The 15,794-nt window shown below is 38.0% G+C and overlaps 2 protein-coding genes across 2 annotated transcripts; one reads left to right on the plus strand and one right to left on the minus strand.

The window, feature by feature from the left end:
* Nucleotides 1–9,036: 9,036 nt before the first annotated feature.
* Nucleotides 9,037–10,621, plus strand: LOC112709504 (zinc finger BED domain-containing protein RICESLEEPER 2-like). The gene is made up of 2 exons (XM_025761388.1): nucleotides 9,037–10,435; nucleotides 10,569–10,621. Exons 1-2 carry the CDS (start codon nucleotides 9,037–9,039, stop codon nucleotides 10,619–10,621), a joined length of 1,452 nt encoding a protein of 483 aa, XP_025617173.1.
* A 2,437-nt stretch (nucleotides 10,622–13,058) lies between these two features.
* On the minus strand, nucleotides 13,059–13,784 carry LOC140175218 (protein FAR1-RELATED SEQUENCE 12-like). Its single transcript, XM_072202165.1, has 2 exons — nucleotides 13,582–13,784; nucleotides 13,059–13,410 (listed from the first exon to the last, which is right to left on the minus strand). Exons 1-2 carry the CDS (start codon nucleotides 13,782–13,784, stop codon nucleotides 13,059–13,061), a joined length of 555 nt encoding a protein of 184 aa, XP_072058266.1.
* Nucleotides 13,785–15,794: the final 2,010 nt, after the last annotated feature.

Consider the following 15,794-nt stretch of genomic DNA (forward strand, 5'->3'; position numbering starts at 1 on the left):
GATTAAATTTCATTTTAATTTGAGTTCTATTATTAGGGCAATTATTCGTGCAGCAAGTAAATATCTTCTTTCCATCCATGTACCTAAACGAGGGTTTATTTGTTTGTATTTCAACCGTTGGAGATGCCAATCTCTACAAAGCCTGACTGTTAGTTTACTTTACAAAATTAAGGGATACAAGGAGTCTATTCTTAATAATTAGGAGTCTTTTCACATAGAGTGGTAGAGGGTTGGTTGCACAGAACTAGCTGGGTCAACCTTTAATGGTCACATCAATAATTTTGGCGCACACGCTTCACTTAAGGGAACTCTATAAAATCAATTCTTAAGTGAATCCAAAGGGGAACACACAAGCTGAAGGTAGCCTAACCCTGGTACTGTTAGCAATTAGGAAAGGTAGACATTAGCCACAAAATCAATGGCGGGAATGGATGACTATGAGCATCAGCTGGAAGACTCCCAGGATCCTGACCCTAATGATGCGTAATTTTCGCTTTCTTTCTTGTATGGCTTCTCCGCTGTTGGTCTTTAGAAGCTTACATCTTCTTCGTCCAAATCGGGTACTCAAAATGAATGTTGTTCCTCTGTATGCAAGTTGTGTTATTTACTAACAATGTTTATCTTCTGTTCCAGTGTAGTACCCACGATAGAGATGAGGACCGTCCGAAGCGTCTCGGTCGAAGATGGAACGTCGAGCCTTAATCTAGAGCTATCAATGAACGTGGTACGACTGACGTTTCCTTTTATTGTTGTATCCTCTTTACCTTTTGGAAACAGGAGGTGGTTGTTTCATTATTTTAACCCGAGTTTTTGTGCCACGAAGTATGTATTCTGGCTAAACTATTACAATGATACAGAGCGCTAATGCTGGTCAGGGAGAAAACCTAACTGAAGATTCGAAGACCTAACATGATGGACTACTACTGCTCGCAGTTATGCTACTGGAGGTACGTATATAAAGCACTTTCTCATAGAGCATTAATCACACTATCGTCGAAGACACATTCATGAACTGTGTCTGGGTTTGGAACAAAGGCAGTATCTTTGGTACCATATATAGTACACTTCCCTGTGTTACTGTACATGCAATGATCCCTTTTTTCGTCCACAATTTTGTTCAAGAGTTTGACCCCAGCAACACATTTTTTCCAAACTCATCCCGTCTTACCAAACCCATGTGTGACCCATGTTAACCTTATAGTTAGTTTCATAACTGGTATTGAAATGTTTTGTGGTTGTTTTGTGGTTTGTTCACTGAGTCCATAGAAGATCGATGCTCAGACAGTAGCTTTGGAGGGTCGCATGTCGGCACTGGAACGACTCATGTTCCAGAAAGGCAAATTCGTGACGGAGATCCAGTCACTACTGACCACCCAAAGGGGGAGTCCAACTGCATCCACCACTATATCATCCACAGTTGCAGCGACAATGGTTACTCATGGTAACGTCGTGGCGGAAACCAACTTAACGGCGCAAAGACAAAGTAGACGTGCAGTTACTAACGATATTGGATCACCACAAGAAATCCAGAAATCCTTGGAGAAAGGAAAGGGGTTGGTCATATCGAATGTGAATTCCTTTCTAGACATCATCGTGTCAAACTCTCCTGGTTTTGAAGACGATGTCATCATAGACGAGACACTGTCAATTCCTTGCTCTATTAAGGGCACGAACAGGTTAGGGTTGCCAAAGTGAACCCTTGCGTAGTACTGGTGCTCTAGGGTGCCAAAAAGGAGCACCATATCTGGTGCCATTACACATGACTCGGTTGAGACAGTTTGTGAAAAAGTAAGTTAAGGCCTTCGTAGCTTTATTAACAGCCTTCGTTTATCTTTTAAAAAATGACTTACACATGATACCTATGCTGTGCTGATTTTCAAGGACCTACCTAGCATGTCTAAGCTTGACTGCACAACAAAAGTGTGTGAGCTATTCTCCCTGCCGGAAACCTACGGCAGTCCACTAAAAATTCCAAAATTGGAGCCTATTGACTCTAAGCATATGCTCGGGGAAGAACAGACGGACTGTAGTAAGTGCACAACCAGTCCACAAAATTGCCAGGGGAACGTTCATAGTTCTTCTATACAGGGTGGGAGTGCATTCAAACCATTTGGGATGATGAACATAATGGAGTATCCCGTGTTTTTAATTCCACTGGCAAGCATTCCAAACACTCCATGGTTAATACATACTTCATCACGCCTAGAATTTCTTAGTACCATATTTCCACTGACGATTTAACATTGTATTGGTTATTTGTTTAGGGGTTGCAAATGGTTTTTAGGCCAACCGTCCACATGGACCTCACATGTGACGAATGCAAGATGGCCACTTATATTTATGGGAAAAATGATCAATATTTGTATGGAAAAACTTGTGGTTATTCATATCTTTAGAATCTGTCGTATATTTCTTCCTCGATAGCGTGGTAATGGATCTAATTCTTGTTTGTTAACTACCAGGAAAGTGCTGTTCAAGTTCTCAACATTCGAAGTCTCTAGAGCAGGGTTCCACTCCCTATCACCGGTTTACATGCCCAATGTTGACGTGATTTAAATCGGACCATGCAGTAAATATAAGTAATATAAATTCAATGGCAAGGCTAACACATTTGTTTTCCTTTGTGCACAACTTATGAACATAATCCTTATGAGCGTGTCCATGAGAGCCTACTGCGTTATGCCACCTCGTGTTTGGTACACACTGTCCGTGTTTGCCGATGATGTACTAGCTATGAGGCCCTTCGAGGTCATTAGGAGAAAATACATGAACAGATGGTTGTCGGCAACTAGTCGTCTAGAACATGTTATACACTTAACCTTTCATTCGACATATGTAGCTTTTTAACAGAAGTTTTAACCTATTATTGACCTATCTGTGTTGGCAGGTTTTGGTTCTGGTGTGCGAACTAACATACACATGGTACCTGATGGTCGTCGACGTGAAGCATGGCAGGGTGTACTGTCTAGATGTCACAAGAGCTCCGGAGAATACGTAGCGGAGGGAACGCAACATGCAAACCATTGTGAGTGTAATCCAATTTGCATAACACTCTAAGATCCTGCAAAACTTCTTAAGTTACAGTTCTGAATGCAATTATCAATCGGTTCCATGTGCTAGTTGTGCTTCTGTTGTTTGCAGCTACTAATGCTAGGCTAGTTTTTCAAGCTAGAAGTTAACATGCTGAGCTTTTCCCATGTTAATGCTGATCCAACCACCTAGGGATCAATTAAGTATCCTGAAGTAGTCCATAGTTACCCAGAATGGTAAACTAATTTTTTACTTGTCATCTGGCGAACTCGAAAGCAATTGTGAATGAAAAGCCAGGTTCCGATTTAGTGAATTCCGAAATATTTGGTTGTTTTGCAGTAACGATTCATGTCTGTGGATTTTGAACTGGATCTAAACATAGGGCAAATTCAAAGTTGCCAACCTTCCTTGGCAAGTTCATGATGCCTAAATTACCATGTTGTGTTTGTATTATGGAAGAGTTGTATTTTCACACTTTCCGTTTGTTACTGGCAGATGGACCAATTGAAACTAAGGATGAAAACTGCAATGAAGATTGTTCTTCTGGATTGTAACGAGGTGAGGGCAACATTGGTCTCGAAGGCAGAGGCAGCATGGAGGAAGCTTATTCGCACTAAGGAGTGATACACTTTCCACATGTGGGCAAAAGACACAACTTTGGACCATTTTGATATAGATTAAGTTTTAATTTCATCTCGATAACTGTTTTGGAAGTGCAAAGCGTTTTAGTAGTGTCATCAAGTGCTATTGGTGTAGTCTAGATTATGTATGTCTACTTTTATATGTGTAGGATGGCCACTTTTGTGTGTGGAGACTAGGGGTCCGATCCTGTCGACAGGCTAGAGCACAATATCCACACCCCCTACTAACACCAACTGTGATTGAAAGGGGGATATGACCGATACTTATTTGTACCCAAGTTGTGGCATTTTGTTTAGACTGGATGACATATTTGTTTACGGCTCCATTAGTAGACCATTGTGTCTTTTGCTTACAACACTAGGTGCACCTTATGAAGTGAATTATTGAATGGATATTGCTAGTTTTATAATAATTTCTTGGCCTATCTCCCCATGAATTTTGTTACAAACATGCTATTTTGAAAGTAACCAAAAAGAAACTAAATTAGGGCAACTGTTCCAAATGAACAAAGAAGAACTAAAATAACGAATCTGGACAGTTGGATTCGTGGACCAAGGAAACACAGATCATGATGTTTCAGGACAAATGACCCCGTGTGAAACGGTTAACCATGTTTCACATTAAAGATATAAATAACAGTTTACAGTAACAAAATCAAGATTTATGTCACCTTCGGGGCAATATGGGAAAACATCACATTTTACAGTAACAAAATCAATAGGTACATGCATCGATTGACAACGCCAATCGTAAAAGGATTTGGGAAATTGTACAGAAAAGAAAACTAATCGGCATCAAGCCGTCGTTATTTGCATTTAAAATTGTAATCCACAAGGGAGCCTGCGTGCTTACAAATAAAAAAGAGCAGGAGCAGACTCTAACATTGTTGGCGTTAACTAACATATAGAAATTAGAATTGGCAGTTTCTTAATAACATCATCCCCATATACATACATAAGTATTCAGTTAAAAAATGATTACATATAACATGTTCTCGTTAACATCATCCATCTAATAACAGATTACAACTCAGTCGATGAACGTCAGGCATCTCCAAGCGAAAATTGTTCCCACATGTCGCTTCCGGATTGAGATGGATAATCAGCCTGCCTTTTCTCTGGGACAACGCTTGGTACCTGTTGCACGAACGTAATACCACAAACCGGTTAACACTAACATAATGCAATCAAAACGGATTGTGTTGCAGCATGAACATTTTAGTGGCTAATTCATGTTGAACCACATAGGAATTAACATTAACCATTTGCAAAGAGTCTGCATTATACAAAGCCCAAAACGAAGTTGTGACATTAATTTAATTGCGGCGACTATTGGTTCTTCCGTATCGTCAAGACCATAAAATATGCAGGCAAAACGAGTTACATCTTAACATACTATTCAATGGGAAATGAAAAAACAAGACATCATGAATAGCCTACGTGCATTAATCACTAAGTTGATTTTCTTTACCCACACCCTTCTTTTCCGAATATGTGACCAAAAAACGTAGAAACACAGAATAATGAAATAAATACTGGTGCATTTGTGTCCCCCTACAGGTGCTTTGTCATTTCTTGAAGAAGGTTGCGCGCCTCTGTTAGGGCATCTAGTCCTCCGGTGCCCTAGCTTCCCGCATGTCCTGCACTTTCTTTTGGTCTTAGCCGCAGAATCGCCAGCTTGACTCATCTGATCCGTGCCTGTTGTTCTAACACGAATTGGGTCCTTGACCCCACAATCTATTACTGTTGCGATAACATTCGTTGATGGTCTTAGGCCGTACTTTATTTCAAGGAAGATAGCATCGCTCAGAAGCTTCTTTGAGTAAAGCTTGAAGTCTTCATCATTCATGCAAGCCACACGCCCTAACCGCTTACATAGCTGGGAGAAAGCACTGATAAACCCCATTTTTAGGGTTTATCTTATATTGAATTTAGAGTATTTTGATAACCTTTTCTCGCATTTAGCCTATGAATTGGCGTGGTTTTGTAATCTCTCCCGTATTTGTGCCTAAGTGTAAAAACATGCTTTTAAGCCTTTAATTTGATAATTTTAATTCATCCTTGATTCCATAAGATGCCTTGATGTGTTTGCTAGTAATCTCAGGGTGAAATAGGCTAGGCATGGATCAAAGGAAGCAAGGAAGGAAGCATGCAAGTGGAGAGAAGCACAAAAAGCCAAAGAATTGATCTCAGCTAGGGGTGTTCAAAAAATAACCAAAATGTGGTTAACCGGTTAAAAAACCATAACCACATTTTGGTTAACCAGTTTAATAAAACAATTTTAAAAACCATATCCATATATTTTGAAATTGGTTAACCAAAACCAAATTTAAAAAAATCGGTTTTTAACCGGTTAACCAAAACCAAAACCAAAATAAAATTAAAACCTAAATCAAAACCTAAATTAAAATTCGCACTTCCAGAGTTCGACAAAACCCAATTCACTCTTCTCCAGTTCGCCGCCGTCAACAGTTCTTCTCCTCCGCCTCTCGCCGGAGCTCGCCGGTGATTCGTCGGACCTCTACCTGGATTCGCGACTCTATCTCTCTGCCTCGACCTCCCATTCGCGACTCTGTCTTCACTTTGATTCGCCTGAGTATCTCTCTTCTTCTTTCGTCGGTGGCTTGTCGGAGCTCATCAGTTGAGGTAAGCCTCCTCCTTGCCCTTGGTTCTGAGTTCTAAGTTGGATTTGTTATTTGGGTTTTTTCTATTTTGTTGATTTGTTCTGTTATGTTTCTTCGTTAGTATACTTCTGAGTTCTGAGTTCTGACTTCTTCATTTTAATGGATTGAAAATGTGCAGATTTTAAATCTCTCAGTATTGAACTCTTCATTTCAATGGATCCTGCTGTAAGTTTCTTCTTCACTGTGGTTCACTTTTTGTTTGGTCAAGACTTAATTAATTTGTATGAATTGAATGGAGAATTGTTCACATTTAGTTTTTGAATTCTGTTTATGTAAATGGCTTTGGCAATTCAAGTGCATATGTTCCTATTTTTCTGTGATCAAGCTTTTATTTTGTTTTGTTTAATTTGTCAATCATATGAAAAATCATTATTTAGTTGAAGAAAACTAACTTATCTTATACATGTTTCCGGCTTCTTTGTTCTAATTTTTGTTGAAGAAATAATATGGATTTTTGTTCATCTCCTTTGATTTTGGTCCTGCATTCTTGTTTTACATTGTTATATGCAATGCTTATAGCTATGAGTTTGCACTTTGCAGCGTGTAAGTTGGACTGAGAATCATTGTTATATGCTAGTTTTGTTGAGAAATATTTTGGTATATGGTTGTAGGATGAGTGACGTAGAAATGGAAACAGAGTGAACTGTTGTTGTTTAGTACCAAATTCTGCTTAGAGATTTCTAACTTGAAGTACAGGTTCTGCCAGATTCAAATATTGTAGGAAAACTATTCGACAAAATGTGAGGATTTAGCTCTTTTATGAAATTCCAGTGCTTCAGGAGAATAGAGGCAGGATATTAATTGAGTCCTTGATCTAACATTAGATGAATTAATTAAAACAGTGATTGGTGGGTAGGTATATATGGTAGATAGAGAGTGGACAGGCACATAACAAAAGGTCTAGCTAATTTATATTAGGCACAATCCAAGAGTCATTAATTTATATGCTGCCTTTTCCATCTAGTTCAGTAAGCTACACACTCTAGCTAATTTATATTAGCACATAAATTTATATGCTAATATTTAAATTGTTCGTGTCAGTAGCAAACGTGTTAAAACTTAAATTCATTAGGGAATTTAAATTGATATATAGATAGTAGAAGAAAAAACAGTAACTGCTTGGGCTTACGATGTTCGTGGCTGATTACTGTTACTTTGTACCTGTATAAATAGAACTAGATATGAACAACAAAATGATATGTGATGGTGGAGGAGAGTCATGCTATTCTTTAATCTTTAGTCTCCAAAACAATCTGCTGCCCCACATAATAATACTCATTGGATATATTAAAGCTTTCTAGTCTTCTCCTTGGATTGAAAAGCTTGCTAGCCATGAAGTATAGAAAAGGATACCCCATTGCATAAAGCCATAAACTCAATACATTCATTAACTATCCTTTAAGAAAAAGAAATGAACGCCTTGTAGGGATGCAAACTAGAAGCTCATCTCTAGACTGTGGGTGCCATAAACTTCCCTAATGAATTTAAGTTTTAACACGTTTGCTACACATTAATTTATATGCTGTTTTTTCCACGAACATTATTTGCTACTGACACGTACAATTTAAATATTAGCACATGGCACTCTTAGCTGTTATATATAATTACACTTAGTTACCAATTACATATGCATCCCTGGCTAGCTTCACATGCTTTCTTAATTTCTTATTATTATTGTTAGTATTCACAATTTGTTGCGTTGTATATTGGTTATAAACAATAGTATTCACAATTTCTTATTGATTCAATGATACTGTACTTTCTGCGCGCTCCCTCATGAACCTAATGATGATGACCATCATCACAAATACAAGATATATTAAAATTTACTATGTACCTGGATTCAGTTGTCCTTTGTAGCTTGTGGTTTGAAGTGTTTGATTTGATGTTATGAAAGCTGTGATAATCAGTAATCCTGTTGTAGCTTTAAATTGTTATAAGTTTCTGAATTGGTATATATGTGTAGTTTCAAATTGATATAACTTATTCAGAAACTTTAATTGATATATATGTGTAGCTTCAAAGTATATGTATATATTATTTGAACTTGGCTTTATGCTTGATAACTTTGCTTTGTTGAAGTATTTAATAATTAGATTTTATGGCTTCTTATTCAGAATGAGGTAGCCGATCGTGATGTTCCCATGTCAGAGTCTGTAGAGCATTCGGCTTCTACATTACCTCCTCTCCCAACCACATCATCTGAGCACAAAAATCGATCAACAGTTTGGGACCACTTCAAGAGAACATCTGATGATGAAAATAAGGCTCAATGTCAACACTGTTTGAAAGTGATCAAGTGCGGGAATGGAACAAGTGCAATGAGATCACATTTAAAGATTTGCATAAGCAATCCCAGTTCAGATAGAGGCAAACGATAGAAAACAGGCACATCGCCTAGCCCAGAAGCACAAGTGGGTAGGTTTGATGCAGAATATGCCCGGAAAAAATTGATATCAATGTTTATTCGCGAGGAGCTTCCTTTTCGATTTGTAGAAAGTCAAGGTTTCAAAGAATATTCGGCGGCTCTGCAACCAGGATTCAACACTCTTTCACGTATTACATTGGCACGTGACATCTTGATGTTCTATGAAACAAAGAAGGTTCAACTTCAAAAATACTTTTCCAAATATGGAGGAAGAGTTTGTCTTACAACTGATAACTAGAGTTCGTGTCAGAATATGGCGTATATGTGTTTGACGGTTCATTTCATTGATGTGGACTGGAAGTTGCAAAAGAAAATACTAAATTTTTGCCAAGTCACCGGCCACACGGGAGAGATTATGGCTCAAAATGTTGAAGCTTGCTTGAATAGCTGGAAGTTGAACAAGATCTTGAGTTTGACAGTTGATAATGCATCGTCCAACGATGTAGAAGTTATGTATTTAAAAAAAAGGCTGATTTCTTGGAAGAGTTCAGTTTTGAATGGGGAGTATCTCCATATGCGGTGTTGTGCGCATATTTTAAACCTGATTGTGAAGGATGGATTGAAGGAGATTGATGATTCGGTCGCCAAAATTCGGGATGCTGTGAAGTATGTTAGATCCTCAAATTCAAGATTAGCTAGGTTCAAGGCATGTATTGCACAAGAGAATATTCCACATAAGAGTCTTGTTTGCATAGATGTTGGAACGCGATGGAACTCTACATACTTAATGTTAGTAGCAGCTTTAAAGCATCAGAAGGCATTTGAGCTATTAGAGATGCAAGACAAAAAATTTGTTGAAGAATTAAACAAGGGAAGAGGGGTACCTTCAATTCAAGATTGGGATTATGCTAAGTCCGTCTTACCATTTTTAGAGATGTTTTACGATGCTACACTTCGCATCTCTGGATCCTCTTATGTCACTAGTAACTTATACATGAAAGAAGTGTTTGCTCTTGGAAGGAGGATTCAACAATATCGTGATGATGATGATTTGAGCATAAGTCTTATGGCAAGTAAGATGAAAGCAAAATACAACAAGTATTGGGGAAATGCAAAAACTATTAACATGTTGTTGTTAATTGCCGTAGTTCTAGATCCTTGCCATAAGTTGGATTATGTTGAGTGGTGCCTAGTTAATTCTTTTGGTGCGGAAGTGGGCGGTGAATTGAAGACAAAGTTGTCTTCTTGTCTTCATTCACTTTATAATTTATATCAAGGTGCAGATGAAGGAAACCAAGATGATACCCTCTCCCAACCGAGTCCAAGTGATAAAGCCAAAGACATTTATGATATGGGGTTATATCGCCGATCAACTGGTCGCAAATCCAATCTTAAATCTGAGCTTGATCGTTATTTGAATGAAGACTGTGAGCCAGATGATAAGCCTTTGGATATTCTTGGATGGTGGAAGGTTAACTCGAATCGGTTTTTCGTCCTAGCAAATATGGCACGGGACATATTGGCTATACCAGTTTCAATAGTAGCTTCCGAGTCTGCTTTTAGTATGGGGGGAAGAATCATCGATCAATATCGTAGCTCATTGACTCCTAAGATGGTAGAAGCCCTTGTATGTACCAAAGATTGGCTTAAAGGAGACTTTTTCTCTTCTCTTGCACCTGAGAATTTCGAAGAGCTTGAAAAGGTCGAGCAAGGTAAATTGAATATTAAATGTTTCTTAAATATATCATATGATTTACTTAGAAAATGTTTTAGTTTAACTTATAATTATAATTTTTTAAAAGTTATAATTATAGTTTTTTTTGTGTGCATATTTGATTTTATCAGAGGACATTACTTGTTCAGTGGGTCCAGGTTCAATTGCGCTTGAGGATGACTAGAAAGTCTTGATTGTTTGTTTTCTTTAGTTATTCTAAACACTTAGGTGGTAAAGAGATTAGACTTGCTTTTCCATATATGATTAGACTTGTTTATGTTTATGTTTATGTTTGGTGATAGATCAAAGAAATTCTGTACTCCTTGGATGGGGATATTGGTGTCAACAATTATAGCAGTTGCAATGTCATTTTTTGCGGTTGGAATTTGCATCGTTTCTTTGGCTTAGGAGAAAATTTTCATTGTTGAAGAGGCCTTTTGAAGTGCCATTGGGAATGAAGGGTTTGATCCCAATGTGCCTTATACCTTCTTTGCTCTTGGTGTATGTGATAAGTATTGCCACCAAAAGTTTAGAAAAGTAATTATTATTGAGGTTGACATTTTATTGTCGATTGATGCTTAAGGACATTGGAGAATGATAAGTTTTGTGAGTCATTTTTGTGATCACTGTGATGTAACATACATGTCAGGTGGTAAAGTGTTAGTTCAATTTCCTTGACAAAATTTACCATGTCAAGCATAGATGACCATGTCTATGCTTTTGTTTGTGCTCAAGTTTTAGATTTAAACATGTTTTCTTCTAGTTTTTAGCCCTTTTTTCGATTCTGCTTTCTCAGTTTAAAAGATGTAGATAAAGAATTTGGCTAAATGTATTCTATATTTCTTTATGCTTTGTGGACTTTTGACTTTTTTCTTTTTCTTTGTGAGATCTAGCCATCTTTTGACTATATTTTAACAATCGATTTTTTGAATTAAACTGTTCTAACCAGATAATCGATTTTTTATTAAACTAATTAAACCGGTCAATTCAATCCAATTTTTAACATCATGGATTTAAGTCAAATTTTAACTTATTTTGTTGATTTTTCTCGGATTGATGTTACTTGTATTATTTAGAAAGAAAAAAATTAATTTTTAGATTAAAAAAATCAATTTAAAAGAAAAAAGGTAAAAAATTTGGGTTTTTGTATGTAAAAATATTAATTTTTGTGTAAAAATTGGTTTTTGGGTGTAAAAACTAATTTTTTTGTTTAAAAACCAATTTTTTAGTTTAAAAACCAGTTTTTTAGTGTAAAAACCGGTTTTTTGATATAAAAACCGATTTTTTAATATAAAAACCACTTTTCTGATATAAAACCGGTTTTTATTTTAATAACCGGTTAAAAACCGGTTTTGAATTTTACTAACCGGTTAATAACCGATTTTATAATATAAAACCAATTTGGTTAATTAACCAATACTATATTTTTAGTTAACCAAAAAACTGGTTTGGTTTTTAGATTAACCAAACCATGAACACCCCTAATCTCAGCCAAGCACGCGTATGCACACAAGGCGCTCGCACGCACATCGCAGAATTAGGCAGGGACGTGCACGCGTACCGTGCGCGCACGCGTCGTAGTCTGCACGTGATTCTATTATTACAACACGTGCCTGGCGATTTTGGAAGGTTTCAGCAACCAACTTTGGCGCCAAAATGCATATAAGAGCCAAGGATTGAAGGGGATTGACACACATTCACATCCATAGACTCATTTTGGAAGTTTTCTTAGATATTTTTAGTTAGTTACATTTGTAGAGAGAGAAACTCCAACTTCTCTCTAGGATTCATCTTCATTTTCTCAATTCTCAACCATTCCTTGGTGAGATCTATTGCAACTCTCATTTTACTTTGTTCATGTTGTAGATCATCTTCTCTCATCTCAATTAGTGTTTGTAATTGTTCAATTCTCATAGATCTTAGGTTTAACTTTGTTGTTTTGGATTCTATTAATTCATTGAAGATCTCATTTTCATTGTTGTTCATTGTTGATTCTTGTTAATCTCTTGTGTTGAATCACTTTGATTCTAAACCTCTTCTCAATTTTACTATGTCTTTCATTCTTGCTCTCCAAGTGTTTGAGAAAATGCCAACTTTAGATATGGAGTAGCATCCCTTCACTTGGCCTAGTAGTTGAGTCATTGGAGACACTTGAATAATGGATGTCAATTGTTGATTAAGAATTGAGAATTGCTAATTGACTTAGAGTGCACTAAAGCTAGACTTCCCTAGGGTAAGACTAGGACTTGTGACTCAAGTTAGTTACTTTTACTTGACTTTCCTCTATAATTAGGGGTTAACTAAGTGAAGCAACACTCCTTTGTTATCACAATTGAAGGAAGCTATAGTGATGGAACTTCCAATGTTCAACCTTGGCCAAGGCTTTTAAAATTGATTGATTGTTGTTTTCTTTTATTAGCACTTTTATGCCACACTCTTCAAGCCACAAAAGACCACTTAACCAATAACATGCATCCTTGTAGCATTCCTAGGGAAGAACGACTCGGGACTAATACTCTCGGTTATAGATTGTAGAATTGTTTGATGATGGATCTTGCGTCGGTTTAGACTATACTACGATTGATTACTTGATAATTTCTATACCGGCAAAAATTCATTCATCAAGCACCCAATCGTGTCCTATAGGTCACGCTTCGGTCAGCAGTGTGTTGCTCGACACATTCGTTATAGATCTCCATTTTGGCTGCCTTGGACCACCTACGCAGCATGAAGCTTTCAGGGATTTCCACTAAGTCAAGCCTAACACACACGGCAAGGATGTGCACACATGGAATACCAAACGACTCCATCCGCATGCACGTGCAATTGAATCTGTTCGAGATAGGCTTCCTATAAACTTTCCAATCCATCTCAGGCCTCCGATACTTCTGGAGAGTATATGCATGCGGGTTCACCGTGTCATTTAATTCGCATATTCTAACACGAACACACCGTTTCAGGCTATCCCAGAATCTGACAAACATTTCGCGGGTGAACTTCGTCCAGCCGGACTTTTCCAACTCAACAAACTCGGTTTGCTATACATGTGTTCTGTACCAAGAATGAAATTCAAGCTCGTCCTCTGTGTCACGCAGAAAATCCACACACCTCTGAAAATTTGTGACAAATTCTAATAAGCCGTACCTGCTCTCAACAAACCTCCCTAGTTTGGCATGTAGTGACTCGCACCTAGAGGTAGTCCATATTCCAGCAAAAAATCTACCACGAATGTATGCTGTTACCCAAGCATGTTTTTTGGTGTATAAGTCCTTCACCCACTTAACCTCCCTAACACCACACTCATTGAGCATTGCCTCCCAATGCGCTTTGAACTCATCGATTTCCATATCCGCCAGCATGCAGTGTCTAAACAGTTGTGTGAATCTCGGGTCACATATGTTAGCAGTCGCGTTCCTCAGCAGATACCAAGCACACAACGATGATGTGCGTTAGGAAAAACGGACTGGATTGCTATCCGCATGGTTGGGTCACCATCCGTGATGACTGATTGCGGTGCCTTACCTTGCATGCATTCCAGAAACTATCGAAGAACCCAAATATATGACGCCTGCGATTCGCATGAAACCATTGCTGTAGCGAATACGCATGTCTGGTTGTGGTGATTTACTCCAGAGAAGACAATAACAGGTAGGTTGTACTTGTTGCGGCCATATGTAGCATCGAATGCTAGCACATCGCCGAATATCCCATAATCTTCCTAACAACGATCGTCGCTCCAAAACAAGTTGCATAGGTGTTGCCCTGCCCCCAACTTGTACCGCCAAAACATTTTTCCATCCATGCGTGCCAAACCTTCCAAGTACCTAATAGTTGCGCTTACGTCTCCGCCTTGGAAACCTCTCTGTTTTCGTATCTCATTATACATATCTTGCTTCGTGAATGTTACCAGATTAAAGCCCCCTAGTTGTGCTACGAAAGACTCATAAATCTTAGGTATGCTAATCCCAATCTCCCTCATGCTTGTTAGCTAAGCAACTTCTACCTCAGATATCTTCCTGTGTGACCGCAGATAATCTACAAGTTTTCCATAGGCAAGTTTGTGGTTATGCTCCTTGACAAAACACGAGACATACCACCTCCCACTACCGTCTTTCCTCTTTATCCTCATCTCCGCCATGCATCCGCATCCGGTTACTACCTTATGCTCCCTTTTGTGATTAACCTTTTCCAACCATTTCTTCTCTCGAAATCTTTACATATTACAAACAAACGTGTACCGCACTATCTCTCCGGCAGTGTTTCTAACCGTCTTCCCTCGTCTTGATGCAAAGCCCTTTAGTCAGCTGTAGTTATTATAGAAGCCGCCTGCCTCCTGAAGTGTTGAAAACTCCATTTCGAGGACATCTTTTGCTCGTAACCCATCCAAACCCAAGAAACCAGGCAACATAGAAGCCCCTCATTCCTTCCCAATCGGATAACTCAGCATCTTCCTCTACTCTCGTATCAAACATTGTGTCCTGAAGGAATAAGAGAAACATTTCGCTACTAGCTGGCGTTATGTGGAATGCGTTCTGTTTAAAAATTACATATCCATGCATATTAACACTAAATAACATCAAAGCCTTGTATTTTAAATTAGTTTCAAAGTATATTTTGCAAATGAAATGTTCATAGGTACTAATATGGTTATTAATTCAACCCTGTAAACTTGAACTGAAAAACTTCTTTCTCGATTATTGATTTGATTTAATAAACATTATCATGTTATAATTTAACATACAGTTTACACAATAATCATAATGTTTGTCCACTACAACATGTTAATGCCAATCGTCTAATAAAGGATATGCTTGTCGATGCTCATTATCACAGATGCAAGTAGTGCATATTTCTTTTAAATGTGAATGTTCAAAACTGCAAACTTAACAAATACTACAGCCACGGCAAACTTAACAAAAAAACACTAATCTACCATTTCTTCTACGTATCAGACTCGTGACATCATAGTCACCACATAAAATATCAGTTCTCCCAATATAACCCTCACAGCTGCTAAGAGTACAACCAACTGTATGAATAATACCACCCAAATAATGTAATAGAACATCCCAATCTCATTGGATCCCACTCACACACTATAAATACGAAATGCCACGTATACGCATCGTACCTGTAGATTCGACACACCCGCATTGCCCTCCATCTAGTAATCCGCAAGAGGCTCATTCCACATACACGCATCCTTGCAAAAGTTGCTACTTGATGCCATTATTACCTGAAAGACAAACAGGTCTAACTATAACGAACAATAAACTAGGGATTGCACAAAATTCTTTGCCACAGTTACTACACTCACCTTGGCTGCCTCAAAACTGTCTCACCTGATCAATGAAAAA

Source organism: Arachis hypogaea, chromosome 9, assembly GCF_003086295.3.
Source record: "Arachis hypogaea cultivar Tifrunner chromosome 9, arahy.Tifrunner.gnm2.J5K5, whole genome shotgun sequence".
Classification (NCBI taxonomy): Eukaryota; Viridiplantae; Streptophyta; class Magnoliopsida; order Fabales; family Fabaceae; genus Arachis; species Arachis hypogaea.